At 41.6% G+C, this 23,989-nt stretch overlaps 3 protein-coding genes across 3 annotated transcripts; 2 read left to right on the forward strand and 1 right to left on the reverse strand. All coding sequences in view use genetic code 11, as the record gives it.

Annotated features, from left to right (window-relative positions):
- Positions 1 to 1,060: 1,060 nt before the first annotated feature.
- Positions 1,061 to 6,426, reverse strand: EGR_06227 (Polycomb protein EED; the record flags this gene model as incomplete). The annotated part of the gene is made up of 6 exons (XM_024495476.1): positions 1,061 to 1,201; positions 2,274 to 2,727; positions 3,107 to 3,323; positions 5,622 to 5,958; positions 6,083 to 6,302; positions 6,374 to 6,426. 6 exons carry the CDS (start codon positions 6,424 to 6,426, stop codon positions 1,061 to 1,063), a joined length of 1,422 nt encoding a protein of 473 aa, XP_024350107.1.
- Positions 6,427 to 7,161: 735 nt separating this feature from the next.
- Positions 7,162 to 7,583, forward strand: EGR_06228 (Histidine triad nucleotide-binding protein; the record flags this gene model as incomplete). Its single annotated transcript, XM_024495477.1, has 2 exons — positions 7,162 to 7,380; positions 7,419 to 7,583. The coding sequence occupies 2 exons, from the start codon at positions 7,162 to 7,164 to the stop codon at positions 7,581 to 7,583; spliced, it is 384 nt and encodes a 127-aa protein (XP_024350108.1).
- Positions 7,584 to 20,959: 13,376 nt separating this feature from the next.
- On the forward strand, positions 20,960 to 22,078 carry EGR_06229 (hypothetical protein; the record flags this gene model as incomplete). The annotated part of the gene is made up of 1 exon (XM_024495478.1): positions 20,960 to 22,078. One exon carries the CDS (start codon positions 20,960 to 20,962, stop codon positions 22,076 to 22,078), a length of 1,119 nt encoding a protein of 372 aa, XP_024350109.1.
- Positions 22,079 to 23,989: the final 1,911 nt, after the last annotated feature.

Below are 23,989 nucleotides of genomic sequence, written 5' to 3' on the forward strand. Positions count from 1 at the left end.
AAGAGCAGCAATTCATTCATCATTGTTGGCTCAACTATTGCGTACAAGAAGTATAACCTTGTGCTCGACAGAAATTTACCAGATTTCTGTATGACAATGAACAGGAAATTTGGTATTTGGCAAGATGAGCTCTGTTTTTAAAGTGAAAATGTTTTAATTAACCATTTGCCATGTTCTAAACGTATTGTTGAGTTTGCAGGCCATGGATTGACCCAGATATGCAATATAACCGACCTACTGATATTGTATCAATAGTATCCACGAGTACCCATCCAATTTCCATAGAACGTTGCAGAAAAATAACGAGCGCAAAATGCGATAACCTAGACCTGGAAGTTAATTTGTTTGACAAATAAATGGAGAATAAAGATGTCCTCTTCCACGCATCTCATCGAGCTACTCTAATACGAAGTACCTTCGTTAAAAGGAAATGCAAACATGCCCCTTTGGGGCACCTCAAATCTACCTAAAGTGCATATTGAGAGTTTGATGGCCCAAATTTTTCGCCTAAAATTATGCAAAGGAACTCCATTAGTAAAACAACCACTATCTACTAAGCAATCGTACTCCCTCTTTGTTCGTGAGGTCAATCCGAACTTCCACTTCACTAACTCACTTTAAGGCCACCCGGGTACGTAAAGGCAAGAGTCCTACAAAATCTCAATTAACAGACAGAATATCTCATTTGAAAGAGCACTTCACTGATGCCCGTTAGCGATTAGCCTAGCACTAAGTGTTTTTAACTTCGAGTGTAAGCGGGTGATGCATCCCCAACTATGCGAACATTTTCAGTCTTCCGTAATTTGGACTTTACACTGGCGACAAGCCACGTCAGCCAGTAATCTTCCTCCAACTAATAAACTACTTCAGTACTCATGTGCGCCTTAAGAATAACTTAGACGCTGTAACCTCACTACCCAGTGGTGCTTAAAGTTAAGCTGCAGACACAAGCATGCGTATGAGTAGCCTTATATTTCATCCGTTAGTAAAAAAAAAACATACAAAAGCAAATACAGTAGGTGGTCAAGAGCTCCCTACACAACAGACAAGTCAGCGCCCCCTAGCCGACCCTGTCAAAACGTACAACTAGACCGTTGTCGCCCACAGCAACGAGGATGCGCCCGTCCCCGGTGAAACGGGTCTGCCGAATGGCCCCAAAGTTATTTAAGTTGCCGGCACCCGTTGCAGTGATGTGAAGGACCTGAAAATCAAGAAGTGCAAAAGGACGTCAACACAAGGCACACGTGTTTATGTAAATGCTCCATTATCGAGCCACTTGGCCTTATAAGCTCATGCTCATCGAACATTCCTTTGCCGCACGTGAACAAAATTGTCACCTGCATTCTATAAGAGGAGGCGCGATGTTTGAAATTACCTCCAAATTGGCTTTCTTCAAGCCTTATATTTAACGCAAAAAACATACACTATCATGTTCAGATTAAAAACGAGAGTCAATTATATACATGAATGCGCGGTTCCTACTATCCTTTCGCAATTCAACCTCCACGGCAGTGCTATGGGGCCTTGTTCATAACATGTTGCAAACCGGGTCACCCTCCACAGCTGTAAAACTGACCTGGATCCTATAGAACCTTCCAAGCAGATAAGTGACAGATCGAGACTTTAGAGCGGATGTCTTTATTAACCGACGTAATGAGTACGTAGAGGTATGGTCAACGTGTACGATCCTGGTGACTATAGAAGAGATTGGTGGAGACTTCTAGAAAGTCAAACAGGCGCGTGATTCTGAAGCTGTAGGCATTCCCAGAATACCATCTAGGCTACTGACTCTCCAATCCTTCTGTACTTCAACGACAAAGGGACTTCAAGATCAAAGTCCCTTTTAATGCCTTCATAAATAACTTGGACAGATGAATACAAAACAGGAATATTCTAAGTAATCTGTGAGATGCCAAAACAGTAATGAATTCACAAAACAGGTGCTTACGCAAATCACAAATGACATACTTAGTGACTTGGCGATAATAGAATGAAATTTACGCCTATTAGTGGAGTGCTTACTGGTTAAAATTAGGGCCTTTTATTAATGGACAAGGCAAAAGTAATGTGGGAATACAAACCATTAGTTTGTGATGAGAAAATCCACCACCAGCAGTGGCTAACCTTGGAAATAGCATACTTAATGGACTAATAGCAAACGGGTTAAATTAATACCTCTTATCAGAGTTTATAACCAAGCAAAATCTCTTCCTATGGAGGGGAGAAAATAGAGGAAATATAAACAAGTGACCTATGGTATGAGCAAGAGGCACCTTGGGCACAAGGGAGAGGGTCGATCCGAGGTCAGATAGATCCCACAGGAATATCCTTGGCAGTCCCACCCCCGTCCCGAGAGCAAGGAGGCGTTGTTGTAGGTGGAGATCGAAGCGCACATACCACAAGTCGCAGTCGGGCAGACGCAGCTGATGCAACAGACTACAGTGCGTCTCTAGCGGCACACCCGTCATCTGTCGTGCCCTGGCGCCACTGCCACGGCCACTGCTGTTGTCAATAGCGACAAGGCGTGGGGGTAGGAGGTCATGGAGGTCGAGGGAAGCGGGCGATGTGGCGGACTCGATGTCCCCAGGCATCCACACAACGACGGCATTCTCACAGGACTTCGAGATGACGAGGCTGCCAAACCACCGGGCACAATCCACGTAGTTTCCGTGTGCGTCACGAGTGCTGAAGTCGGGAAAGTGCTGCAACAAGGTGTGGAAGGGTTTGCTACAAAAAAAATAGGACGGAGAACGCTAGAGTGATAAGAACGTCGCAATACTGCCATTATTGTTGTTATATGAAGCAAATATATCTCTTGAAGAAGCCATGTTCTCGTCACTGAGAGGAAAGAACTCCCCTTTACGATAGGAAAGTTCCGAGTTCTGAGATATAGCGGGAGAAAAGTGAAGCAAAAGGAAGTCATTGAGAGAAGAAACCTTTAGTGAATGGAGCCAATGGGCAATTACGCGAAGTACATTGATAATGCATTTAGGTAGTAGTTGGCACCTCAGAGGAAACTAAAAATCTACTGACAGCCCCAGTTTCTTAACTCCTGTTGCCCTGATAACAAAGTCGAACGGAAAATGAGAGAAGGGGAGAAACACACCGCTTGTCGGTGTACTCAAAAGAGGCCCTGACCGCGTTGCGCATCTCGGGAATGTCGAGTCGCCAGATTTTGATGGTGTGATCCATGGAGGCGGTAAGGAGGAAATCACCTGTCAGCGAGATGTCACCATGAAGCACTTCGGCGCGGTGACCCTCCACACCACCGAAGATGCACACCATGACGTGCGTGGCGATGTTCCACAGGCGCACCGTGAAGTCTGCCATTCCAGGGAAAAGCAAACACAGAACAGAGTAGGGTGATCGACAATTTTGGTATCCCACAAGAGTTGCATACGTTTACGGATGTCTATCAAGGCAGTTTGGAAGCCATAACGTGCGGAGAGCTGTGCGAATCTCAGCAAACGCTCCATCACTTTTGTGCATATTTTTTGCGTTCTTGGGACAGTTTGGGGGCCACAATGTGGAAAACACTCGGCATTTGAGAGCTACTTATAAAAAAACTGGAGACTACTCCGAATAACCACACTTCCCCATGTTACCACATGCACAAGGAAGGATTATACTGAAGTAGATCAAATGGCCGAATTCTCCGAGGAAAACGAAGTGTCAATGATTTGACAACATACACTACTGGATATACATGTGTGGCTTCGAACAAATCGTTTCCTTCTTGTAACTATTTACGGGCACCTTTAGGGAATAGTTATGCGACTGCGATGCATTCCTTAGCGCTATAAAGGGACGACTACAATATCATGAGAAAAAATTTACTAGGAAGAAGGTAGCCATACGATGTTCAAATTTCAGAGATTGATAGGAGAAATGGTAAGCGGGAACAACACCTACCGTGCCTCTTGACTAGTAACAGAGCCAGAAGTAGACCAAACAGATCGGTTTTACTCCTTCAATACGGTCTTTTAATACTGTAAATGAATACGGTATCCAATGTTTTGCGGTGACGTCACGTTGTTATACATTAAAGGGAAGCTTAAATTGAGGCGAAGCGAATGGTTGTTATGGAGAAGGGGGGACAAAAATGCGAAAATTTGCGATAGAGATGTCAAGTGAAAATTGCATTAACACTCGTGATGGCTGCCTATTTCACAGAGCCACGGTTAAAAGAAAGATTTAGTTTGAACAAGCCCAATTTACCCTATCGAAATTGACCTCTACCACATAGATCTTGATAACACCATAAGTGAAGGCAGTATCCAATGTTTCCCGATTAAACAACACTTGGATGCGCACGTGAAGCATATATTGAACCGAAACACAGATGGCGATCAAGGAGAAAGGAGACCGAAGCCGCGGAAAGTAGCAAACAATAACTATCACCCTGTACTCCAACGGCATGGAATACAATGTTGTGTATGTTACTACGCAGTCTTTTAGGAGTCTACCACGATTCAGCCACCTTAACGATGGCATTGGGCTCTGTTCAAGTCATTTACATATCAGGAAACGACTTTAATGCTACCGTGCCCCGTGAGTAAAAAAGAATTAACGAAAGATAACTCGAATGAAATCTGATTTGGTGTAAGGAGATCAAGCTGAGCAAAACTCATAACAGTCTGCAAATATATAGATAAAATAACAGATTCTGGAGCAGAAAATCAAATTGCCTCCTAAAAGCGCTTCAAAAAAAACCCACGATATCCAAATACTCACTAGCGGTACACATGAACCAGCAGCATACACAAGGAGGTAAGAGTCTTGTTTTTAGAATGGAGGAAACAGAATACGAGCAGCACTAGAACTCAATGATAGATAGACACGAGATTACGTAGACCTATACTGTCTCTCCATTCGACCTCAACGATGACAGTATGAGGGTCTGCTCACACTATTTCCATGCTACCAGTTTCAAGCTTCTTGCGAATTCACAAGCTTCATATCTTCAAGAACAACTCTGACGCCACAGTACTAATGATAAGTAACGGAACGAGACCCATGTCTAGCAGACTAAATGGGTCTCTCTAGTTCTACAATGGTTCCAGTGAAACAAAAGCCAAAAATAAATGTTAATAATAGCTGGAATATCTCACGCAGTTAGGATTAAGATAGCAATGAAGCAAAAGTGGAGATAATTACGAAGATCAAAAATACAAATTAGCAAAAACCTTTACTTAATCAATTAACTCTTTTCAAGAATAAGGACCCAATGGTTGTAAGACATTATTAGGTACCTGGTTTTAGTTCTCAAAGTTGATTTCAAGAAGCGGAATGAAGAACCTCACCGAAATCTGAAAAATACCCCCAAATGACAAAATCGTACGCTTTCCCACCAATAAATGAATTTACATCATCTTCGATCAGGTGTTGCGTACAGTTTTAGCTCTAACGATCAAAAAAGAACTCCAACAGCCAAGGAGCCCGGCATTGATAAAATGCTGTTAAAATTAAACGTGACAGCTCGTGGTTAGTTCAGCCTATCAGGTGACCCTTTTCTTCAATAATAATCCCATGAAAACCATTTAACTATTATGCTATCTGAAATCCAGCATCACGGACACTGCACGCGAAACAGTTTCCTTAAAACGAAAGAACTAACGTACCCTTGCTGAACGAGAAGAGAAGCGATGGGTGATTAGGATGAAATTTCAGTTCATTCACCGCTTGCCCATGACCAATCAGACTGTCCAAACACTTGGAGAGGGAGGGACAAAGGATACGAATAACGCCGCGTTTGCCGGCCACTGCAAGGATCTGTTGGCGGCTTGAGGCCTTAGCCACACCACGACGCGCATCAAGGTTGCAAGACCACGCACAGCAGTAGAACTCCTCATCGCTGGAAGCGTCCGAGAAGGACTGGAGTAGGTGTATAGGTGGATTGCTTGTGGCATCCTGCCCCTCTGGGGGCGGTGGCAGTTCCCTGCACTGGTAAATGGTCACCTGGAGTGGATAGGAGTAAATTTTTCAAATATCGGCATCCAACAGCAATCTCGACAGATACTCCTCACGAAATCATCCGCCAAAGCATACCTTTAGTACAAAAGGGAAAAAGCAGAGGACGCACATGGTTAGCGCCGACGGTGGCGAAAAGAAGGGGGTCACTAGAAGAGCTACGATTGTCACAGTTGAAGGCGACCCCAAAGATGGGCCGACCATGACTCTCCCGAATAAATGCAGTTTGGGCAAAGTTGAAGTGGTTGGGGGGTTTACCAACCTCTTCAACCAGGAGGCAGTCGTAATCCTCCTCCACGATTTTGACGGAGTCACTGGTATCTGAGGAGATTCTAGAGAAAAGAGAAAAGCTGATTTTGATGGATAAAAAACGAGGGGGGATGATAGAGGTAATAAAACAGACACTTCAGCTGGGGTGTCAGAGTCATTTGAAGGTTTGCGAGTAGATGTAGGCATCTAAAATCGAAAAGGAATGATTAAAACAGCTAAAATCGAGACAGTGTGAAAGCATCCTTGTAGAAAATCAAAACATCACCGCAGCGAGATAGAAAAATAGCCGCCGGACAAATTAGAAATAGAACTAGAGAAAAAAGTTCTCCCCCTTCTGACGTTAGAGTAATAGACGCCTACCAATACATTATGAAATACAAGCAATGCCAATAGTCAAGCTAAAAGAGAAATTACATCAAACACCCCCACCTAAGCGTTGTGAGTTTCAAGGGCTAGAACACTCAAAGCCACAAAGTATCATCGATGAGTATTAAAAAATCATAAAAGGCTGGGGAATCGCGGCATTGCAGTTGAGAAGCGACTACTGATTACCTTTAAGGACGGTTATATAAAGTCATAAATGCGAAAGGGCAAGGCGTTCCAACGAAAAATAGCAAGTGGACACACCAGAACACAGGCCAATGGGAGGTATTAACCCCTACTTAGTTATTCACAGTTGGCCACACCGTCAAAATATTAAAAGGCCTTGTTATGGCAACTCGAAATTGCAAATTTTGCCAAAAAGTATTGGTGTTAAAATCAAAGAAAATTTTTGGCAAATTAATTAAAGTGGTTTATTGGTACTCTGATATATAAATTGAACCCATAAATAATGATGATGATGTTGCGTGACCTACGCAAATGCTTCGGGTTTTGTTTCCACTGGTTCATTTACCACTAAGGTATCAGTCCTGTAGAAGGATGACCTCCGAAGTTGAAAAGGCTCAGGCTGCTTGTCCCTCAGGGGAGGACACCATTTTTGGCAAAATTGTCCGCAAGGAAATCCCAACAAGGTTCCTTTACGAGGACGAGCAATGTGTCGCTTTTGACGATATCTCACCTCAAGCCCCTACACATTTTCTGGTTCTACCTAAAAAACCCATTCAAATGCTAGATTCTGCCACTGAGGGTGATGAAGCGGTAAGTATGGCTTAAGTTGGTTCTATCTTGTCCCTTAGCTCTTAGGACATTTGCTCATAGTGGCGAAGAAAGTTGCCGCACTGAAGAACCTAACAAAGGGCTACCGGATTGTGATCAATAACGGAAGTGAAGGTTGCCAATCGGTCTACCATCTGCATATCCACGTTGTTGGTGGAAAACAGCTGGGTTGGCCGCCATGTTAAACCGGTTAATTAATAAACTGTTGAATTAATGTTTTTCCACGTGGTTATATGGACATTAAGTTGAAGCAATCAGAGAAACTATGTTCTACTAATACTCAAGTAAGTGTAGAAACTCAACTCTGATACATAGTTTCAGGTACCAAAGTATCGATAGGGACAGGATAGTGGAACGGGGTTTGTCCACACCATAACCCTCCCATTACTGGGCGAAAGGGTGTCTCGTCAGCGTGGAAGGTCGTCTCACTTCTGCAGCGGAATTGGGATCGCGTGTGCTTCCGTACAGTTACGGGGTCAAAGTGCTAACTTATTGTGTCAAGTACAGAGGGAACTCACCAAATTGTTGGTGAGACTTGTTAAAACTTCAACATTCACTGCGAGATGCTTGACAGGCTGGGGGTGTTTTTGCATCTCCACTGCAAGCAAAGTGTGCGCTCCGGGTGCGGGGCTTTCCATCCGCAGACGTAACTTAGACTGAGCTCGTTATCTTGCAGTACTCAGCTTTTCCAACAGCTGTGATAAAAGATAGCGGTGTGGTCAGAAGAGTCAGGTGGTTCTAGAGTAGGGAGGTTCACTACTTTTAGGAACCAAAAGGCACTGAGTGAATCAATTCTGAAATGGTACGGCAATGTCAACAACGCGCCTTAATAGTGAAGTGTAGTCTCTACAATATTCTACTGAAATGCAATTAGTACGAGGGAGTTGTTCTCCGTCAAAATCATTTTGCTTAATTACTGGAATTCAAGATTTACCTGGCGACTTGTGACAACAACTAGGTGATATAAATCAATGAGGTGGCAAGGCAGATTGGGAATCACATTTGTTAACCAAAAACTACAAAATGAATATAATGCACAGATGGGCAAAACCAGACATCTGCCAGGGGAAAGAAGTCAAGTGGAAGACTCGAATGAAGAAGATCCAATTTTTCATTTGGACCGACTGAAACTGAACCCATAGTTTCCACCTCCTTTACGATAAAGTTCGGAAGAAGTTAAAAATCCATTAATTAAGTGTAGAATAAGCAAAATCTTTGTTTCTACCAGAAGGATAAAATAAATAACAATTAATGGAAATTTGTAAAAACCAGGTCAGCACGTCAAAGCGGTATTGGCAATAAAAAAAATGGATTCTATGTGCAGAATTTTTGGAAGAAGCAATGCTGCTTTGCACAGGTTGTCAGACTTTACTCAACATTAAATGGAAAGGGTTTTGTCACTGTAATGCTTCGCGAGTTTGTTTACTTCCACATTCACATAGGCGGGGCATTTGATTTGCCTCATATTGTGCCTCCGCATGGCGCCATGGTCCTTAGAGCACGTCGGTGTCGTATGCTCCACCATACTACTCCGACTTCCTACGGCTTCGGGGAAGCCTTGGAGCGCTACGGTTTCTACGCATAGTGGCGAATTTCCGTCGAAATAGTGCAGGAAATACAAGTGAAATGCGGGGATTTGAAAGAATTTTGTCTCAACCGCAGTTGAACTGAAGGCAAATGACATCACTGCGATGTATAAATTTCATTCATTGCCATAAAAAAATGGAGAACAAAGTGGATAAAACATGAGAGGAATTGCTATGGTCCTCAATCATAGTCAAATGGAAGGCCAAGTATTCAAGGCACATTTTAGAACTCATTGATCATATGCGGTTCAGTACTTTTTATTATTTATTGCTTCTCTGGTACTCTACCTCGAGATATTTTCCCCTTTTTAAGGGATGAGGTGTAAATGCCTTAACCCTCTCTCTTCTGACGCACTTAGTTTCATCCGTCGTTGCATTAAATTCCATGTGGTATTTTGTCCAAAATGCTGTGTATTCATGTAAATAAAGTGCATTTCCTTTTATTTGAAAGTTTATTTTACCAAGGACTACAAAGTTAGCACAAGGCTGGTGCTGTAAAACGGCTGCTGCGAGAGTATAAATGCTCAAACCAGAAAGCAATCTAAACGGCCAATGAATACGCCCTTATATGCGAACATTACTTTAAAACAAACCGAAATTGAGGAATAATGCTTGGGAAGTAAAGAATAGTTTATTCCAGCGTAAAGTTCTAAACGTGAGTTAGTCCCACCCGTCACGAAATAAATTGGGCAATGTGAGCCGAAGAACTTGTAGGTTTGGGATTCTGATAACCCCATTCAAAGATAAATGATCACGGTAGGACCAGAGGCACAGGAACGAAGAAAACTTTAAATAGCAAAAAGGCCAAACTCACTTTTTTGTCTCTATGATGTCGTGCTTGGATGAGTAGTTTGTGACACACGTACAGACGCAATAGTTGGTTGAACAACCCACATTAATTGGCGAAGGTCAAGAAAGGGAGGTGCAACTCGTTCCATTTACTTGCTTAATTCGACCTAGTGTACGGGCCTTTTGGGAACAACTGTTATGTAGGATAAAAGCATGATTTTCCAGCCCAAATACCCTTGTTTTTGCCCACAAGTGGAGCGATTTTTAATACTCTTATAGTTATTTCTCTTAACAAGTGAGCGCTAATGCGAATCTGTAGGCGAATTTTAGGGCTAACATGCGAGTAACCACGACTAGCATTCTTTTCAAGTTAATGATATACATTTTAAGTAATTAAGTCTCTTTTCGTGATGATTTAACATCCTAGCATTAATGTTATAATCCTTATTGTGTAGGTGATTAATGTATGCACTTGTATACTTGACCTTGACTTCGGTGCCACTTTATCACCTTGATGTCAAATTATGTGTGATTTACAAATGACTTTGGCAGAATTGTGGAAGAAGACATGATTGGGCGGAATAGGAATAGAGTACACACTTTGATTACTAAGAGTAACTGTTTTTGTATTTAATATTCCCTTCGTTCTTGCCTTTCATGTATTCTGGCATTCATTTTTGTGTATTTCTTGATACCTACATTTCTTTAAAGGGGTTAATATTGTTTGAAATGCACGCAATTGTCATACACTTGCAAGGCTGCGACATTAGCTGACGATGCCACGCAATTTGGGCATTGAATGGCAATTGGCGCACATCCCAGAGAACCCAACTATCACGGCTTCTAAAGACATTGACAGATCTGATTAAGTAACTGTTTCTGAAACCCGTTTCTTGTAAAAATTCTTGTTAAATCAGTAAAAGTTTGGATGCCAAATGCCACTTTAAGGTTAGAGTAAAGGACGTGACAGGTGAACTCGAAATGCAAATCATAGGGACAATTTGATACAATCGTGGCTGGAATCCGAGTACTTTTTTAACTGAAAAGTTGTGGTCTTAACTTCTTAAATTTTCCGTAAGAATCCAACACTTTACTCGCCCTTATTAAAGTCGCTTCCGATCAGACTAAGGTAGTGTTGCCTTGGCCTTTGGACCACAACACAAATGGGGAACTATTCCACTAGCTGAATCGTCAAGGTTTGCATTACTGATATTGTCTTACTGTTGCAAAAGCTGTTCAAGTCCAACCGGGACTTAAGAGTTTTTAGTAGGCAGAAAAGGATGTAAACTATTTTTTTCTCACAGTTATTCCAGCGTTTTACTAAAGTCTAGAACACAGCAATGGTGTGAAAGAACCTTGCTATTATGGCTGAGCTGTCCTGCAGCAGTCTTTTTCCCTTCAGTGTTGATGCTGCAGTAATGACCAATGAAGCACACTTTTAGAGGCCAACGTTTCATCGCCGATATAGATGAAACGTGGGGAATTTTGGCTTTCTTTGTCAAGTATTAAACTCTTCAATGCTGGTCCGAACCATAGAAGAGTTTACTGTGGAAAAATATGTCACCTGTGCAATTTCATCGAAGGTGGCTCTGTGTCAATCAGAAGTCCAAAAACAGAGGCTGAAAAGGCTGGCTAAAATGCTCGCCTGAATAGCCGCCGAGTCTGTGGGATGAGGATCATCGTGGATTTTAAACTTTAGTAATTCAAAAGTCCCAATGTAAGGGGTTTGAGCGTCCCATCAGAGCACCATCTCCTAGCGCAATCTAAGTTCCGAATGTATAGTTACGTTAGCAACAATCCAAGCACCTCAACACCCGTTGTTCTACAGGTTGAAAGACACCTGCCACTACTGCTATAGCAAAACCTCATTTCGCGCAAATAAGCCCAAAAGTCCTGATTTAACTTGGATGTCTCCTATTCCAAGTAAAAGTGCTTAAGATCAATGAGGGGATTAAAATCAACTGTAGATGCCTCCATTTCAACATTTCCGAAGTTTTTGGGATTATGCACGCCAAATCCTTATTCTATGCGAGTGAAGTGGAGATCGCGAGCAACTATTATCTTATAGGGGGTTTCAGGATCAAATCAAACCCTAAGTTGAGAGAACAAAATGGACGAATCTTTACCTTTTTATGCAAGTTTTTACCCCTCTTACAGCCCAGACGATCCACAGGCGCGTAGCCGAAAAATTGCATGATCATTTAAGCCCTTAGTTGTCCTTGTGGTGAGCTGTTTACGAGAGCTAACAAGCTATTAGGAGCTCACTGATGTCTGCTCCTGCAAACGACATGGCCAACGCAAAGAAAGCACTACCATCAGGAGAGAAAAATGCAGCCTCCTTGTCAAATGTTGTTTTGCATGCATATAGAGCGATATGTTTGTTCACTTTAACAAGCAATTTCTTAGGAGAACGTCCAACTTCCGAAAATGGCAATACACCAGGAGCATTACTAAACAGACTACTCTAAGGAGTGGGGCTTTTAACCACTCTAAGAGGGACAGTGAAAATACCCTAATTTTTGTTCTAAAAAATTAAGCAGGTCTCATATTTACTTTAATCATAAATCAACAAACAAAACCAGGAAAGTATGACAGAGCTTTTTGTATTGTTTAAATGTACTATTACTGAACAGAAATTAAGTTTTTGATCCAAGTACATATGATCGTTATCGTTCCGCTGCCAGAAAAAATATGCATCTGATGCTAAGCGGAACTGTAGCGCCCTGAGTCCTCCCTGAAGTCGTAAGGAATCGTGATAGCATGGCAGAAGACATGCTACTTGCGTACGGAAGAGTTGAGACTACCGGCACGGCCCAAAGGCCATCCCACCGAGCAGAAGTACAATCTGAGGAGACTTAAGTGCCTCCGTAAACAGATGCACAGTTAAACAAACTCTCAGGGCATTACCAAATATTGCAATTTAATTTCTTTGCTAATAAATGCTTTTCAATCCAACCTGGCCGTCAAATTCGAGTTGGGGTAAAATAACGAAGATGAGCTGACTCGAAGTGAACGAAATGTCCTGCGAATGCGTAATATGATGGGTCTTCGATGCCTTGAAGGAGCCAATAATGAAGGTACACAGTCGACCCTGTGAATCACCTACGAAATGTGAATAACTAGACTATTATGTCTCACACGGCACTAACTTAGGTGGTTAGTTGTATCCCTCATCGCCTCACTCTGTTGAAAAGGCAAAATCCTTAAATGCTTCAGATGTCAATACAATAATTATTTAACTAATTTGTACCTACTAAGTCAAAAATGATCTTTTAGGTAGTCCTTTCGGGATTGTTTGTCCCTCAGACTAAATAAAGACATGGATGCGGCTGAATCTGGATTCAAAATAGTCAGTCATTATCATGCATTGCCAGCTATGTTTATGTTGTGTCCCAGCTTAGACATGGGGATGCACAGGACCAAGCCACCAGGAAAGCGGAACACAAGCGCAAATGAACAACGGTTTGTTATCCACCGAAAACCAGACTGGGGTGAATAAGCGGTATGTTAAAGGCCCCTTCGCCTCCTTGAAATAACCTTAAAACAGCTTATAAAGGGAGTGAATGGCCAAATGTCGGTCAACCACCGGTCGGGATTCACTCAGATGGCTGCCGAATTGCACAGCCACCTTTGATCGCCATCGGCCGCGGCCGAGGACACTAATGGTCGCCGGTCTGGACTCATCGGGTGGTGAGGATCGAGGATGCCTGAGGCAAATATGTTGGAAATGTAATCTCAAAGTACCATTTTTTACACAAAAACTGAGCTAAGATAACCCGCCTAATTAGATCCGCAGTGCAAAAATTACCGAAAATAAAAAACAACGACCTCTTTGCGATTAAAGGTTTTAATGAGGAATGGTGAAACGGCAGGGCAGACTAATCAATTTCAGGCCAAAAAGTTCTACCTTCCAAAATTCAGATGAGGGAGATACGGATGAAAATGCTTAAAATATGAAATCAGCTTTTCAGATTAAAGCATAATACATAAGTTGTTTGTTTAGCTCCCAATTTTCGGTAACGGACTACTGAGGTGTCCAACCATTGTTCCTTCGCCTGACGGGCTGGCCGCCGGGCCGTGCCAGTAGCGCTAATACCTTCTGTATGTCGAATATGCATATTCTGTTTGAGTTTTACGTCTTCATTCGTCTTCAGGGAAGTCTCCAGACGCTACAGAAGAATGCGGATTGAGACCTAGTGTTGGGCAACAGGAAAACCCCCAGGACCCTTTATTACTAACCATTTAAGCAATAATCAGTGGCAAATTATATATGATTTTTTTTGCTGTAAATTGTTTAACATTATTTATGCCTTGCTAAAAATCTACTAGTAATATTTAAACTCCTTAAAATTGTGTTATTTTAAAATGATTAAAGCTGCCAAAATTGCGATGAATTTATTATTTGTGCAGTTGATGCCAGAGTCAAAAACTGGCAACGATGTTGTCATTACTGTTACAGGTTGCATTGTTTCTCCCTTCTTTCTCAGGTTTCGGCATCTAATCAAAAGAAAGTCTCATTGTAAAAGACATAACGTCTTAGTGGCATGGAGATCATAAAAACAAATTACGTCTGATGGAAAATATGGCATTCTTTCCTCCTGGTACATCGTCGGAATTGCCCCGGTCATGAAATTGGTCCAATTCGCCCGCTCACCGTCTAAGAGGTGCTTTCAAAGAACTATGTATTACACTGGGGCGGTGTTGGAAAAACGATCATGACGGTCGTGCAAATTTTTAGATACCAAGAGTGTTGACTGCCTACTTCATTTGATTTTTGCTTTTTATTGCAACGTGACTGCCTTCTGAAGGTAAAAATATAAAATACAGAATAAAAATGCAAGAAAGATACCCTTTTTCGTAATATACCTAAGGAAAAATAAAACATTTTATACGTTTATTAGCTAACCCGGAAAGTTATGCAAATTTTGGTCAAAATATTATTTTCAGGAACTCCCACTTACCCATTATTAAGCCCACTAAATTTCGGACAATTTCTGCATTGTACCAAAACGTTCCTGCCACATATTGAATCCAATTAAGTAAAAAGTGCCCTTATTTTGATTTATGCAGGGCTGTGAATTGCCCGAGCAACTGTCGTGAGGGGAACAGTCGTGCGCACCGTCATCTCACGGGTCATGTAGAGCGGGTTTCCCCAAACACACGTGCGCACGCTTTGTGCTATTTTTGTGCACCAATCCCAAAATTTTCTTTTAAATGGACCATAAAAAGGGAGGAAAATAAGACACTGGTTATATCTGACAAGCATAGCAACTATCTACCTCCTGTCACAGCTCATTCAAAATGTAAGGTCGCTTCTGTAAACGACGAACCTGGAATAAGAGCAGCGACACTCCATTCATTCAACACGTTTGCTCTCAGCGTCGCGTATAAGTGACGCACAAGTCTCCCCATTATGGTGTTACAGGGATAGTACACTTGCTCTTTACTGGTTTATATTAGCTGACTACAACAGATCAGTCGAGTTGAAAGCGAAAAATTGTTGTGGAATTTCCCTGTTCCAGGGATATAACTGAATATTTTCGCTTTTTTGGTAGCAGTTGAACTAGTAGAAAAGTCTCGACACCTAATGCCTTATAAGGGCAATATGGCATCTAGCCAGTGATGGGGACCTGTTTTTATTGAGGTTTCAGTGGCAAGTAGATGTAATCTCATAGGGAAATTTTTTCATTAGGATGATCTACCCCGATTTTTCAAACTTAACGGGTCGTCAGGATTCACTGTGTCTAAAAGATTGGAAATTAATGCGTAACGACCGGTAGGTACAGAGGCGAACAACTCCCTGTGACTCTGAGGTTTCGCCATGACAACGTGACAGCTCGTACCCTGGGCACGCACCCAAATGGCCTTCGTCCCACCACCTTTAACCAATGAGTGTGCGCCCCAAACGGGGATCGATGCACGCGGGAAGCTAGCGTGTGATTGGTCGCCTCCAGCACGCGCGTATCACAGATCCTCGACTTCATAATATCGCTTGCAAACTGATTTAGAGCGAAGCTTTCGAGAGTAAAGATTCGTTCTTTCTCCCTTTATCTCACTTCCAGTCCACCTCTTCAGACCGTCTGTCTCTAACAAGACCTCACTTCCTGATTGGAGCAAGCGTCTGTTTCGTCTTAAAGAAGAAGGATTAAATTTGTCTTTCTCAAGTAAGTACACCCAACTTTGTCATTTTTCGAGAACTAAAATCAAATATGAGCTAAGCTGTTTCTAAAATCATTGATGAAGACTGAAAAAAAGAGTCAAGGAAAAATGCACTTAGCTTTGCCGTCTTCGTTCTGATCAAAGGTAAAAAGAGACCGAAATTCCAGCCAGTCAAAATGCGTGAAAAGTAAACCGAACCGTATTTAGGTTAACGAAGAAGGAGAACGAGTAGTTCTTTTCAAAATGGATTTAAATCTTTTTCTACTATCACAATTTGATGTGTTTCTTGGTTATCACCTGAGTAAAGTTGTTAACATAGCAAATCATTCAGTGAACATATGACCTCCACCACTGCACAAATTGGCTTTGGGAGATTTCGGTGTTAATTTTAACCAGTCCAGCAGCACGAATAATTTAATTTGAGAGTTCTTTTTCATTTTGTTATAAAATGTGTATTATAAATAGCCTTGTTAACTTTGAAGTGGTTAAATATCAAGAGACATTCAACAGAAGCACAACTTTCCTGATTTGTATGATATCTCTGAATAAAAATGTCCATCAACAGTATTTTGGCATTTGACATCATCTGGTCAATCTATTTTAATTTACAAAGGTGATTTTCAGTTACTTATTCAAAGAGCTTTGCAAAATACGTGCCCACGGATTTCAGTGACAGGTTCTTCTGGTGGGTTCAGAGAAGTCTTCAAAAGTCAGACAACCTACTGTTTAATGAAAATTGTATTTTTTGTTTCTATATGGAGTTAAACTTGCACCCTTTTAGTGGTTGCTAGGGTAAATGGGAGGGTTGTCGCCTCATAGTTTGTTGGCACTCTAATAAAGTGGATTCTTTCTACAAAAATTGTAAAAAAATTTATAATCACTTGAATGGACTTTAACCTTTGAAGCAGCACTCATAGTTTTAAAAGACTTTTCCTGCCATTTACTGAAGTCTTTACACGGATCTGACCTATTAAGCCAAGCAGGGCAACACAACATATTTATTATGCTTAACCATTTGCATTAAACCTGTTTTATCCGCTCAACTTATTGGGATGCTGAGAGTAAAATTTTCGTACTTTTTAAATGTTTTATCTCAGTAACCAACTTCATACATAGGCACTATGGAGGTCGACTGTTGCTCCATTTACTAGAACCGATATCATTTAATTAGCACGATTTTTTCAAGAAAATACTCCTCCATTTACGTGAAAACAACCCCCGTCAGCCCTCCAATCCATTTCTATTAGACCAGCCATGTTTCTAAACAAGCTGGTATATCCCGCTGAGGTTAATGCTTAGCGACTTGTGTTTCCCAATCGTGGGGCGCTTGTAAACAGCCCTTTTCAGCGGTTTCCTCACTCGACCCCTCTTCTAGCCCTGGGTGGGCCGCGACCTCAATTAATTGCCAATGTAGGTCTCGGCGCTATAATCACAAGACTAGGCGACAAATAAAACCGGATCCGGGAAGTTCGTTACTTTTAACCACCTCGACTAGTCAACCAGGTGTGGATTAACATGTGCCAGCAGAATTTCTAAATTTTGGGTTTTCACCTTTTCAATGCAAAATTAATTATTTTAATTGGCCCGTTAATGTAACATGACAACAAATTTCAATACCATCGTTACTGGTTTCAAAACTGAACTTATAGGTAACTTCATAATCACCATAGGCTAAGTCGACACAGTTAAAAGAATTAATTACAAGGCATATTTTTTTTTATCACTTATTACTCAATTGTAGGGACCCTTAATCTCTTCCGATATGATTTACAGCTTGATCTCATCACTTAGTCGCTTATTAAAGTCAAATTTAAAGTTCTACTAAATCTATTTATTTACTGTAGCTCTGAGGTAATAAGAGTAGTATCGTATTCACAAATTACAGATGACTAAAAATTTTATGGTCACGCAGATATTGCACGCATTACTTCAGTTGCAGAGTCGTGCCTACGGATAGTGCAGTGGTAATGCCTGCGCATTCGCCTATGAAATTTGGCTTAATAGCACCTGCCTGAAAGGCTAAGGTTTGTTAACAAATGTTTGTAAGATGCGCATGAAGCTCAATTAAAGCATGTGCCCAAAACTGCCTTGTATGCTGAGACACCATGATCGCTGATGCCTGTATGGTGGACAAATCATCTGCAATGGCTTAAGCGAATTTTCCAATGAAGGGAGCATAGCAATCGTAATTACTTATTTCAGCTAAATGAGTTCATTTCTGTCAGCAGTCATCGCTTTTGCAGTTTGGTGGAGCTTTGCAGCATTAATCACCGAGTGCATAGTTCATATGAGGGCAGTGAACTAGGCAATACGATTGTCGAAGTAAGGAACCAAGAGAATGAGGGCGCTTTCACCCTGTTACCTGCCACACTTTGATTGGCAAGATTAATAAACCTGTGCCGCACACCAGTAAAATAACCACGTGCTACTGTTAGGATTTGGCCAGCAAAGTAATCGGTGGCCATTATAATTGGTCAAAACAAGAAGACAAAATAGCACATTGGTTTGTACTTCTACCTAATTTGTGGAAGTTTCACTCTAAAACATGTAACTGGAGTATAAAAGGAGGTACCATACGAATAAAAAGGTGATTTTGTGACTGAAATACGCGAAGAGATTATCAGCATAATAAACACTATGGCCAAAAGAAACTGGGCTGGGCAAAAAAATGGCTGGACCAATCCTAGCTACCCAAACCTTCATGTTGATGAAAGAAATTAGGAGATTTGTTGTTCAGGTCATTAATCAAGCATTGTTGGTGGTAAGTGGGATTAAAGAAGCTGGGAGCAGAATACCATTTCCTGATAAAAGAGCATTACTTGATTACTTCATCTTTTTATGGATAAGAAAGGATAAGAAATCAGACACGTTTGCATTTGTGCAGCGCATTCATTACTACGGAATGACTATGTTCCTGGCCGAAAAAGAATGAAGATAAACAGACCTGACATTCTAAGCACGAGGCGTTTATATACCGATGCTACATGAGGGTAATCTGTGGAAGACTTGGGAACACTTCAGGAAACCAATAAAGGAAGTCCAAGAGAACAATAAATTTCCCACTTTTCCATGGGTTATTCGTTCGTACCATCGAAATGGCCGACGTTTAAAAGTAGTTAATTCATTTGCGAAGGGAAAGTAACAACACAGCATTATAAAAATACCCTATATTTGGTGACTGGGGAGTGTGAAGTAGCACAAACCTGTGGTACTTCAGTGTTGGGGTTTGACTAATAGTTCGTACATGTGGGACTAGCGATAAAACTGAAGTGGCAAATGTGGAACACTTGGTATCTAGCAATTTCTTCCAGGCTGCCAAAAAATAACAAATAGTAATTAGAAAATGAATAAATGGGATTAAGAGTGAGAAAATACGCGATATTTTGGATATTAAACTGGGGTAGGTGTTACTGAGTTAATTTCAGTAAACAGTCAAAATTCATCCTTTTGGGTCTTCTACTTCTCATGTCAAAGGACTTGACAATTGATTAGTCATTTGAAAATATGAAAAACCATGCATTTAACAAGACTAGAAGGTCCTCTTGATCATATACATTAGGAAGTAGAAAAATGAGTGATAAAACTTCGAATAAAAAGTACTATATTATGTCTGAACATTCTTTTCATACGGCAGTTTTGTGCTTTTAAGAGGACTTTATACTGGAGGTAGAAGATGTCTTGAGTGTCTGATATAAAATGGGCTTAGTGAGTACCTATTTTATAGATTCAAAAAAATAATTTAGGGGAACATTAAACCAGAAATACCTGAGAGGGAATATCTATTGCCAGCGGAGTTGCCGAGGGGATTTGATCAAAACCACAGCCGATTCATAAAAAAAGTCGAGAGAAGATTCAACTGTTCTTAAGCCATTAATATCAAGTGCATTAATTTTATTGTTTTAAACCCCATTAACCTGTTTGTAGCAGAAATTTTGCGCATACGACGGAGCATGTACGTAGCATGTGTTTGGTGGTGGACATCAAAGAGATGGCTTCATTTTAATGAAGAAATCAACCCTTCCAGAGATCATGATTCTTTGAGAGCCTACACCTTTTGTGCCAACATTAGTTGCTATAGCGTCGTCTTGTATGCCTTAGCGCCAAGTTAGGCACTTTCTGCCACCTCCACTTATATTTTTTGGCGGATGTCCGCGTGCATTGACAAACGCGGGTGTCCAAAAATGGCCATCCATTTTTTTTGTATCACCAACTGTATTACATCTTTTAATGCATAATTAACAAAGGCAGTGCTTCCTTATTCACTTTCTTTACCAACAAGTCAGAGTGATGGTCGTTTTACAACCACCCTGATTTAAAATTTTTGCAACGGTCCTTTTATAAAAGCAGAAAATTGGGTTTTTGACTGCAAAATGACATACATCAAATATAAAAGACAAAGTTTTTTCTAAGACATTTTCAAGAAATTTGGTAGGTGCTACTTGTTGTTTAGGGATAGCCACAAGAAGCTTTGAATTAAGTTTCACTATTTTTTTAGAAGCGAAAATTAGGGGCAAGGTTGATTCATCAAATTGCCCCAGACCATCTCATAATTGTAATTTCCAAAATGAATTCTTTCCAGGAACATCAAATCATTTTAAATTGTGAATATAGTACATTCAGTTGTCTTTTTGACTTCTCCGCAGTGCCCTCACGAATACTGCAACCTTTCAATCCACTGAATATAAGGCTGCTTTGTTCATAAAATATCTCAACACACCATTTATAAACTGACTCGGCTCACAACGAAAGCACATTTACTTAGATAATACAATAACTGTGAAAAATTGTTTTAAAGTGATTGAGAAAAGTTGCTCAAGCATCGTGCTATTTAAGACAAGGGCTCTAATAATAACTTGATCTGAAAGTATAAAGATAATGTAATTCTGCCTCTAAATCCATATCTAAAGGTGGTAAAAAGGAACATTACTTAGACCATTGGCACCACTTTGAGACACACAAAACATATTTGATTTTACCATGCTCTAAGTAGATAGAGGTTCCAATTTGTGTGATTTTATATGCAGCAAATGGAACTACAAACTGTCTACTACCCCGCAACTCCGACGGGCGCACCTCAAGGCGTGCACATGGTGAAAGCCGGCGGCCAATTCGTGCAGCCATCTGGTGGTGGTGGTACCACTCAGCCTGTCTACTATGCCTCAGGAGGTCAGGCACAGCACCACCCACAACAGCAAGTACCAACCATGGCAACAGCTACGCCTTCCACAACATACTATTCACCGCAGCCACAGCAGAACTTCTACATCGCACAGCCAACTCAATACACGTCCTCCGCTGTCCCAAACAGTCCCCAGGTCTACACAGTGGGTGCCTCACCTCAACCACAGTATCAGCAACAGCAATCTCAACCGCAGTATCAAAACGTGCCGCAGAACCAGCCACAATCTCAACAACTGTTCTACTCACCATCGCAGCAATCACCCTCACGTTTGGTCTACGCCAGCTCTGCCCAGGCTCAACCCTCAGCGACTCAGTATCAAGCACAGAGCAGCCAAGTACAATACCAGTCGCCTACCAGCCAGGCTCAGTACTACCCACCCCAACCAGCATCACCCACACGTATGGTTCAGTACGCACCTCAGGCTTCCTATCAGGTACAGCCATCGCAGGCTAAACCTGCCTACAGTAGCCCGCCGCAACAACAAATTCATGTAGCTTCGCTTCAAGTCTCACAGCCACAGGCTCAGCCAGTGATGCACCAACCTCAGCAGACTGTGTACCAGCCCGCACAGGCTCCCTCATTAGCCTCACAGCCGCAGATGATTAGACTAAGCCAATCGTCATCACAACATCAAATGCAGATGCAGCAGCAGCAGATACAACAGCACCAGTACGCGCAGAACGCGGGACAGCCTATCGACCGGACCGCTTATCCGATGGGGGCAGAAGCCAATCAGCAGCCCACGGGATACCATCCAATGGGGAGGGCTGCGCCGGTTACTGTGGCCACGCCCCCGCAGCAGCAGCCGCAACAGTACCAACCACCGCAGCAGAGGAGCCTCCTCCAGTCTGTGGCAGCACAGCAGATCAGGCCCGTACCTCAGTCGTCAACACAGAGACCACCTACGAGTCCTTCGGGCGCTACCCCAAAACTTCGTCAACTTGTACGTCCTTTCACAAACTAGCCTTTTTTGTATCATTTTTATGATCTGCAAGGCTGACCTTTATCCTATTTTAATCAACACGTTTGTTACCGGGGCTGCAGAGGTAAATGAACCACAGTAGGTCATTAGGGTTCTTGTATTTAACTTCCGACTAACCGAAACTGTAAGAAAATGTTATTATCTCAAGTCGGGGGATTACTTTATTGCTCCAATCATAAGCAGTCTGTTTACGGCGCACAATCGCATATAACTGGTTACCACAACCTGATAAGGAGCATGTGTCACATATATGCAACATGCTGACCCTCTGCTAGTTGAACGTACTCGGTCAATTCCGCTACTTCAGTTTGAATGGATGTGGTATCAGTGTACACAGGTATGAATTGGAAATAACTTTTCCCCACCTTCTGCTGATACGATTGCAGCACCATTGGTTAGATTGAGGAGCCTAAGAGGAATAAGAATACAGTGTTAAATTTTGTAGTGCAAACACATTTTGGCTTTCTAAGTGCGATGACATCAAAAGACAGTACAAAAGGAGTACCAAAAAGCTGCTTTGGTGATTTCGTATGAGTGTAAAGTGTGCGTTGAACTCGAGGAGGTTGTTAATTTAGCTTTCAAATTCACCTCCTCCTGACTTCCATTGCGGCGATGTCCTGCACCAGGACAACAAGACTGCCTCAGCAAGCATATGACAATCATTAAATTACAAAGAGCTCAAACAAAATTCGAGGGTAGTAGTTGGTTTAACGCACATCTTGTTCATCATGGCGCTTGTTTGTAATTAATAAAGTCCTATTTTTTGTCGTATTTTGACCAAGATATGACCATACGATCATGGTCAAAATCGTGGCCACATGAATATGAAATTGCGCGCCAAAGAAGTTGAAATTAAATTGAGTCGGCAATGGCGCGGGTACAGCAGATGATTGAACCAAGAATTTTTGCCAAATTACAAAGTGAGTTTTGTAAAATCGGGTAATTATAAGGACTCCTTGTTATGACTACGGAGTTCTGATTGTAGTAGATGATTTACTGGAAAAAAATGTTGTGGAACGTTGCTTCTATCAAAACTTAGGTAAACAAGATCGTTTAAATCGGTGTCAAGTACACTTCGCGGAGGTGAATTTCATGCATTTGAGAATAAACTGGTATTATTGTGAATGAGGGATAGCTTCCTGTCATAAAACACCAATTCTTTAGTCCTATTTTGCGTAGGAGACTCTTATTAATTACACGAAAATGATGCTTTGATATGACTTATGGAATGTCGTCTAAGTTGCCAAAGGCTTTAAATGCTTCCTATTACTGCGTTATTATCCACATAATTTGATTGAGCTCAGGATTGGCGATATAATCACCCGGACAGTCTTGATTTTCCGTGCAACATTACTGTAACCATTTTTTAGACAAGCTAATAGTGCTGGAAGAAAAACAACTCAACAAATTCGCTACAATTCATGGCAATAATTGAAATGAGCACAACACTATAAGAAGGTAGCAGTATTTGTTAGTCGAAGATAAAGTATCGAGAGGACGGCATTGCTTAAACTGTGCCAACTGTACTACATTTGCAAAAAACCTCCACTTTGTGCTGTTTCAGCAGAAGTGTAAAAGCATCACTCCCTCGGTTGTTTTGGCGTAATTATTTTTCCCAGCTGAGGAGAGGACTAAAATACACTTGGCATTTACACTTCTAGTCAAAACTGGCGGACAGATGAGCGGCACTTAGCGCAACCGCTTCCGCCACCATCTGATTAGCTTGCTTGCAATAACCTGACAAGGCATGAAACCGCATAGCCTAGGCAGGAACCCTCCCCACAAATTGCGATTATTTATGATGCATACTGATCGTGTGCCTCGGTGCAGAGACTGAATTAACGATTCTTAGGCATAGTGCGTGGTCGTGGTGGAGAATGCAAAGGTGTGCCA

The sequence above is a fragment of the Echinococcus granulosus genome, assembly GCF_000524195.1.
Source record: "Echinococcus granulosus chromosome Unknown EG_S00053, whole genome shotgun sequence".
Lineage (NCBI taxonomy): Eukaryota > Metazoa > Platyhelminthes > Cestoda > Cyclophyllidea > Taeniidae > Echinococcus > Echinococcus granulosus.